The sequence below is a fragment of the Arachis duranensis genome, chromosome 4 (assembly GCF_000817695.3).
Source record: "Arachis duranensis cultivar V14167 chromosome 4, aradu.V14167.gnm2.J7QH, whole genome shotgun sequence".
Taxonomy (NCBI): Eukaryota; Viridiplantae; Streptophyta; class Magnoliopsida; order Fabales; family Fabaceae; genus Arachis; species Arachis duranensis.
The window spans coordinates 120,723,580-120,732,184 of NC_029775.3; the positions used below are offsets into that span (position 1 = coordinate 120,723,580).

The window sequence follows — 8,605 nt, forward strand, 5'->3', positions numbered from 1 at the left end:
GGGACGTGTTTTCTCACTCACTATTATACTACTGCTACTAATAATTGAGATTAATAATAATAGCAAATGTTGTTGGCAATCATGCATTTATCTGGTCAAAATAGTTGGGCTATTATTCTTAATTTCTTATTATGTGAAATTCCTGGCAGTTACATGCCTTGATAAATTCTAATTTGTTATTACTTTTTTAGTACTTGAAGCACTAGCAAGGCAATTACATGTTGCGTCAGTTACAACAAACATAATAATATAGTATATGGTTTGGTGGAGAATCAGTCGACTTTACATGAAATTAATAATTGAGAGCAGCTAAATAAAAATTTAATCAAATCAATCAAATCATCTAACAGCTCTTGGTTATGGAAAAATCTAAGGGGCCAGCAGTTTTATTGAATTTTGGCCAGCATGTAACCAGCAGAGAAAGGTGAGCCATTGGATGAAATTTCACACCAATCTCACACCATCAAATCATCATTGATGGCTAGTTGATGGCTAACAATCACAAAAATTGCTAGCCCCTAACATTGCTCCTCGGTTATTAACTTCACAAAAATTCCATTATACCTGACTTTCCACCTATAAATAGACACAAGTAATGGAACATTTGCTATATCTCCAATTATACTTTCTCCTCTCTCTATCTTCTATCCTTCCCCTTTCATTCTACTCCTCTTCTAGTCCGAGAAGACTTATGGCTAGCAAAGCTCATGAGTCAGGTTCGAGGCACCACGAGAGTCGACGTTCCTCTACTGATTCCAGATACCACGAGAGACAACCTGCATCAAAATCTAGTCATTCAAAGCATCATGATAGTCAACATTCCTCAAGATCTGATAGTTCGAGGCACCATGTGACTCAACATTCTTCAAGATCTAATGGTTCAAAGCATCATGAGAGTCAACATTCATCAAGATCTAGTGCTTCCAGGTATCATGAAAGTCAACATTCATCAAGACTTGGTGGTTCAAAGCACTATGAGAGTCAACATTCATCAAGACCTGATAGTTCGAGACATCATGAGAGTCAATATTCAAGTCAACATTCATCGAGAGCAGGTGGTTCCAGATACCATGAGAGTCAACATTTAAATCAACATTCATCAAGGCACCATGACAGTCAATATTCATCCATGAGGCATCATCAGGAGGGTCAATATAGTTCAAGACATCATGAAAATCAAAATTCATCAAGACTTAGTAGTTCAAAGCAACATCAAAATCCGCAATCGTCCTCGTTAAGTCGGCTTCCAATCCTTCCATCCTCTTTTAGATCATACAGTTCAGTGCTACAAGGGAGCCAAAGCTCATCCTCTTCTATAAAAAGTATGTACAATTATAACATGAATTTAATTTCTATATAGTATTGCAAAACATTTAAATAAAGATATACCGTTAGAAAAATATTAGGTAATCAATATTTATTTTAACATTACTTAATTTTTTTGTTTTTTATGGAAAATATTAACCTCCTAATATCAACCGTCGTACAATTATTTTTTTAAAAATTTAAGTTGATAATAAGAAAAAGTATATGAATAAGAAAAAGTCTAGGGGATCAGCAATTTTTGTATTTTGTGGTCAGCACTTAACCATCAAGAGAAAAGTGAATGATCTCACACCATTAAAAATACTATTGATAATTGTTGGTTACAAAATACAAAAGTTGCTGGTCCCTGACTTTTAATATACTTGTTCGCACAAAAACTTTTTTTTGAGTTGGAGTGAATTTTTTTTACAATTTTTTTTATTTGTTTTATATATGTTAAATTTTTTTATAGAAATTTTTGTGACCACCAGTTCTTTAACAATTTTGATGAGTATCTGACTAGTATAAATATTAAATTATTTTTAAAAAATAAATTTTATTAATTTATATATATAAAATATGATAGATATAAGTATAAATTATATTAATTTATATGGATAAATTTTGATAAATATAAGATGCATTATGTGTAAATCACTAAATCTTTGAACAAAATTTGAGTATTTAACTACTACCCTTGTACTGCATAACAGAAGACACGGGAATTAAGAAGAACCAGATTGTTCTTCCCGACCGTTTCCATGAACATGCTTTAACGATGATGTCAGCCGCCAGAGAACCATATAGATGCAGTGGATGTAAGGAACAAGGGTTTGGACGAAGTTACCGATGTGAAAACAAAGGTTGCAGGTATGTCCTCCATGAAGAATGTGCAAACGCTGTTGTTCACCGTAAAAACCACGTAAGTCATTCATTTTTCGAAGGACAAGAATTCTGGTTCCTAGAGAAACCCCTTGGGTATCCTAGAGTTTGTGATGCTTGTAGAATGGACGTGCGAGGCTTTGTGTATCATCGCAAAGCTACAAAAGATGTCTACGACACAGGCTTGGATTTGCATCCATGTTGTTTGAAGCTAAGAGACAAGATTTCTTATAAAGATTCAGGTGCAACAAAGACACTCACATTGCAACGAGATGTTCCGAAAAAGTGTGTTCAATGTAAGCGTCAAAAAGTTGGGGATGATATCAAAGTTAAAGGGTGGTCATATTTAACTTCCGATGGAGATTGCTTTCATGTTTCTTGTTTTAAGGAATTGTTTCTTGAGAAAATCAGAGATGATTATTTCTCGGAAAAGAAGATTGTGGTGTCAAAGATGCAGACCAACATTGTTGAGAATAATACGAAATTTGTCAAAGTTGGAGGAGGATCATCAAATAATTCAAAAGGATCTTCACTAGCTAAGATAGTAGTGGTAAAGATAGCACCAGTGGTACTAAAGCTAATATTTTCAGCTATTTTTGGAGATCCTGTTTCTTTTGTTCTTGCTCTAGTGGAAGCCCTAGTTACTTCTTTTAATTAATTTCATTATACTCTTCTTTTTCTACCAGGGTGTTCACTTTTAATTAATTTTATTATACTTTAAAGGAAGCTTCTTCTTCAGGCCTTTTATATTTTACTATGTTACAAATCAAACATTTAACATTCTGTTTTTTACTGTGATTGAATATTATGTGTTTGGTACGAGTTGTATTCCTTGTAGTTAAAGTATGTTGGTTACTGTGATTGGGGAGAGAGATTGAGATTAAGATGTGATTAAAGTCGAATAATGCTACTTATTTTATTGAGATTAAATATTTATGCTCGTTATGTACTTGAGATTATATGTTTTTACGAGAAATATTAAAATATTTATTGGTACTTATTTATTTTAAAATTGTAAAATATATTTGAAATGTCTTAACATCGAAAAAATTTGATTCAAAAGGATTTAAATAAAAAAGTATAAATTATTATTTTCTAAATAAAATATATTTTAGATAATATGATTTATATAGTCTCATATATGTAGATTATAGATGTATTATCTAATCATTAGTTCTAAAATTCATTCCATTTTTTAAAAAAAATATTTTTTAGGACGAATACTCAAATAAACTTTTTATTCAAAAATAATAATTTACAATGAGTACAAAATCTTTGTCAAATTTTCAGATATTATATGCTCCATATGTTAACAACACGCAGGATTCAAATATTTTTAATTATTTTAATTTTTATTAAAAATATATAATTATTTATTTTAGAATTTATAAATTATTTAAAATATTTATAATTTTTTTATTTAACTTATATTTTTAAATCTGTGATACTTGCTAGGGAATTATTTCTCTGAACGTCAATTATAGCTCATGTTAGACCGTGATAGTAAAAATCTTATGCAAGTTATAAGATATATGTTTTAAAATTCTCTATAGGCGAGTATGTCTTTTTTTTTAAATATCTTCTATAAGAAAAGAAAAACTAGCTTAACCTTTGATAATTCTTTTTTCCAAAAGTAGTAGATTATATTTTATTAATTATTAAAAAATAAAATATAAAGATGTCTAAAAATAGAATAGCATAATAAAAGATGGAAAATTTTTAAAACAATACATTAAAGATATTCATTCAATAGTGCATGATCAAAAAATGAAGAAAAATCTTAGAAAAGAAAGAATAATAGGTCAAATTAAATAAAATTAAGAGTTTGTTTCATGAAAATGATGATCTAAACTAGGAGTTTTTTGGATTTCACGGAGCAACTTGACAGAGATTGCTAAAATGGCATACGACATTGAAGTAAAACCTTCAAAAATTAACTGGTTGCGAGCTTTTCATCAGTTCCAGTAATTGAGGATTACGGTCAGCATTCTTCAACGGGTTAAGCATCTCTGTTGATGTAGCCCATCATGTCCAAAAATCGTTAGGACTCTAGGTGAGGGGAAAGACAATCACGAAGATTACTTTGAGACCGTACTTCTTTAATTCTAGAGCAATCGATCAAACAATGAGTGATTGTTTCTGTTGCTTCATGACAACAGAGACATATTGGCAATATAAATGGGATGCGGCGGTGAATCTGAGCAAGCACCGGAAGCTGACCATAGAGAGCTTTCCAGATAAATAGCTTAATTTTATGAGGCAAGTTCAACTTCCATCGATCAATCCACGACCTTTTCTGCTGCATATAATTAGGACAAAGTTCCAGAGCCGGATTGTAAAATAAATAGCCAATTTCATAACCTGAAATGGTATCATACTATCATATTACTTGGATTTGTTCAAATTCCTTTGTAATTTGTTCTTACTCTGCTGAATTTTGATTGACAAAATCATGTCTACAACGTTTTGGAAAAATAATTCTTGAATGAGATTCTAATTTCAATTTTTATTTTCAGTAATTAGGTCTTTAACTCTTGAAACCAACTCAGAAATAGCATGTATGTTTAGCATGTCAAAAATCATTAAAGAATACGAAGGAGGCAGCTAAGGGTCTTCAAAAGTTTGAATATTCTCTCCAATATCCACAGTCTAGTTCAGACCTTTTTCAACAATCTTTCGGCATTCTAGTATGCCTCATCCATCCCTAAAAAGATAAGACTATAAGTCTCCTTTAAATCCCCAAGAAGATAAGACTCTAAGTCTTATCTTTAAATCCAAAGCCTCCTTCTCTTCGTGGGTGAGTCATAGTATACCAGCTAATCCAAGTCATCCGCCTTTCAGAACCTTTTTGTGCCCACCAGAATTGAGAAAGTAGAGAGTGAACTTCCAAAATTAAACCATCAGGTATAAATAGGAATAACTTCTCCCATAGTCTTAAGCAATACCTATCTACCACCCGACAATAGAAGATTGCGCTTCCACCCTTGGATTCTTTTCCGAACCTTCTCTTTGATCATACTAAAGGAAGCCTTTTTCAATTTAGAGATTGTAGAAGGCAAACCAAGGTATCTATTCTGAGCCCCAATATGATTAATATTCATAGAGTTAGCTAGTAATGTACGAGTAGTGGAGGGAGTAGTGTTGTGGATAAAGAAAATAGTAGATTTATTAAGATTTATCCTCTAACCACTGATGCTTTTATAATAATATAATTTAATAAATGCAGGATGTTTGAACATGTCTCAAGAGTAGCTTTACAGAATAAGATGGAATCATCAGCAAAGAGGAGGTGGTTGACCTTGGGGCATCACCTATGTATCTAAAGACCCTGAATTAGTCTATTTTATTCTGTCTTGTGTAGCAAGAAGGAGAGACCTTCGGTACAGAAATAAAAAATGTAGGGAGATAGAGGATCTCCTTGTTGGATACCTCTATTTGGTTTGAATAAACCATAGGGTTGTCCTTCCACAATGACAAAATAAGAAATAGTTGTCACTAATTCTCGAATCTACATAATCCATCGGGAGTTAAAACCAAACTTCTCTAATATAAATAAAAAAAAAGTATCATTCCACCTCATCATATGCTTTACTCATATCTAATTTTAGCGCTATTTCATTTTTGAGTTCTCTTTTTCTGTTCTTCAATTAATGCATACACTCATGAGCAATTAGAATATTATCAGAGATTAATCTGCCTTTAATAAAAATACTCTGCATAGGATTAATTAGTCTATTTATCATATCCTAAAGTCTATGCACAATTACTTTAGAGATAATCTTGTAAATGACTGATGAAGATATGCACGAGTTTAGTTTAATTGGAAGCACAATTGAAATAGACCAAAGAAATTCACAACAAGTCATAGTTATCGTTTCAAATAATATGAAATTTGAATTCGACCTTAACACGGTGTTTATGTCAAAAAGAGTTAAAAATTTTGAACAGCAGACGGACTTACCTAATGAAATTGTTGTCAGTCAACCAATTTTTGAGAATATGATGAAAAACCACATTAACTTTGATGAGGTATGGTAATAAACCAATTTAATTTTTTTGTGTGTTTTTATGTGAAGTTATAATTATATTGTACTAACCAAGGTTCTGAAAACCGAATCGGTCATCGAACTGCTCTAGGTACTGATTCACTGGTTCATAGATTCACCGGTTCAACCTTGGTTGAACCAAAAAAACCGTTTTATAATAAAATAATAAATAAAATATAAATAAGCACATGAAAATATAATTATAGTGTAATCTAAACTTTAAAATATCATTCAAATTAAAAGTACTACATAAACCAAAATGTTATAATCTCATTTAAATACAAATTCAAAAATCAAAAGTCAACAAACAAAACAATCAATCAAACATAACATAGCAGCATCAAAATGATTAAAGTTTGTCATCAATCATCAAAATCCTCCATAACTTGCTGCAGATTTGCATTATTGATTTCATCACCTTCATTTCTACTACTTGGACCAAAAAAAGCAATCAAGATTCAAGAAATAGGCTGCTGCGTGAAGATTTTTTTTCAAAATCAATCAGGTAAAATGATTTAATTTGAACATAACTTTTATACTATCGTAATTTTTTTTGTCAAAATTAGTATGTATAAAGTGTAAATATTCAAAGACTTATTTGTCTTTCTAGTCATTTTTATTTGTATGTGATAAAACGAATTAGCATAGCAGAGATAATCATTACTCATTAGTATAGTACTAACTTCAAAGTTAAAATTTTAAAGATTGTAAATTCAACAACTTGATCAAAAATAAAATATACAAAACAAGTAAGGATGATTACCAACAAAATTATAGCACACACCAACTAAATTAATCAGAAAATCAAACTCCACAAAATCTACAAATCAAACACCTTTGGTCCCAAGAAAACTCATACTTTGTCACTCTAAAGACAAGACTTTTGTTTCTACTTTTGCAAGAAGCAGTTGCAACTTGCTTCCCTTTCACTTCTTGCCCATATTCGAGTATCTTCACTAACTGTTTTAACTATTTACTATCTCAGAAATGCCATGAATGAAGCTTTGAAGGACATAAAAGGTGGCAAGAACAAGAAGTAGTCAGTAAATCAGTAATCATTTACACATTGATTCCACTCTTCTTGTCCCATCTTGAGTTGATTCTCTATAAAATCAGAGTTCACAAAATCAGAGTTCACAAAATCAGAGTTCACAGTTTTATCAGATTTCACAGTTTCATTAGAGTTCACAGTATCAGATTTCATCACAGCATCAGAGACTCAGAGTCAGTTCATCATGCAACAGTTATTCAGTGATTCAATCAAGAAATCATAAGTTCATAACTAAAATAAAAATTACCTGGAACTCTATTGCTTTCTCTCATAGCTCGAAGGCACCTTGACTCCTTGAGGCTTCAGGCTTCACAAATCACAAATTCAACCGAACTCTATTGCTTTCTCTCAGAGCTCGAAGGAGGTGACTAGTCGAAGTGGCTGAGTGCGCGACGGAGCTGACGGCGCGACAGTGCTGACGGCGCGACAGACCCAACGGCGCGACAGATTTGAAGGCGCGACGGTGCTGATGGCGTGACGATGCTGACGGCGCGACAGATCTTGATGGCGTTCAGGCGTGGAGAATGGAGCTGAAGTGCTGAACTGTGGCCTGTGGGTGTGGATCTGTGGGAGGCAAGTGCAAACTGCGAAGAGCAAAGGAAAGGGAATTAGCAATTAGGGATTTAGGGTTCACAAATAGCAAAACGGCAGCGTTTTGCTGCACAGTTAAAAAACCGGCCGGGTCTCGGTTCGGTTCGATCCACTGGTAACCGGCCGGTCCATCAGTTCAATGTCGGTTTCTTAATTTTGCGGTTTTTCTTATTGTTCGAACCGCTTCAGCAACCGGTTCACGGTTCGAACCGATTTTCAGAACATTGGTACTAACTAAATTCATACACATAACATTCATAATTACATACAATTAACATCCAAGAATTAAATTAATATTTATTAATTAATTATTACATTCATACACATATCATTTTTTAGTTATTACATAAGTAACTATCAAGTTAATATCGATGTTTTTAAATTTTACCATAATTGGATTTAAAAAAATATCAAATTTTTAAATTAATTTATTCAATTAATAAATTTACTCATAAATTCCGTAAATTCATACACATGACATCCATAATTTCATATTAATAATATCCATAATTTTGTACTCATAACATTCATAATTGTATACATACGATGTCCATAAGTAATAATAAATTTTTATAATTAATATTACCAAATTAAACTATGTGTCTTATTATATTTTTTAAATTATCTGATCTCTTATGTGAATTAATGGGTCATAATTTTAATTATTTTAATATTTTTTATTTAATATTCATATGTATACTTATTTATTAATTTTTATATGATGAATTAA

The 8,605-nt window shown here is 31.7% G+C and overlaps 1 protein-coding gene across 2 annotated transcripts; it reads left to right on the forward strand.

Annotated features, from left to right (window-relative positions):
• The first annotated feature begins 596 nt into the window (after positions 1-596).
• LOC107486939 (uncharacterized) lies at positions 597-2,884 on the forward strand. Of its 2 annotated transcripts, none has more exons than XM_052260128.1 (3): positions 597-1,075; positions 1,115-1,322; positions 2,022-2,884. In XM_052260128.1, the coding sequence occupies exons 1-3, from the start codon at positions 692-694 to the stop codon at positions 2,843-2,845; spliced, it is 1,416 nt and encodes a 471-aa protein (XP_052116088.1). In that variant the 5' UTR covers positions 597-691; the 3' UTR covers positions 2,846-2,884. The 2 variants fall into 2 exon arrangements, with proteins under 2 accessions (XP_052116088.1, XP_052116087.1); XM_052260127.1 differs by having other exon boundaries at positions 598-1,075; positions 2,019-2,884.
• Positions 2,885-8,605: the final 5,721 nt, after the last annotated feature.

Coding starts and splice junctions, on each gene's coding strand:
- LOC107486939 (XM_052260127.1), top strand. CDS start 692: ATGGCTAGCAAAGCTCATGAGTCAGGTTCGAGGCACCACGAGAGTCGA. Junction 1,076..1,114: donor GTGGTTCCAGATACCATGAG/AGTCAACATTTA, acceptor AGGCACCATGAC/AGTCAATATTCATCCATGAG. Junction 1,323..2,018: donor CTCATCCTCTTCTATAAAAA/GTATGTACAATT, acceptor ACTGCATAACAG/AAGACACGGGAATTAAGAAG.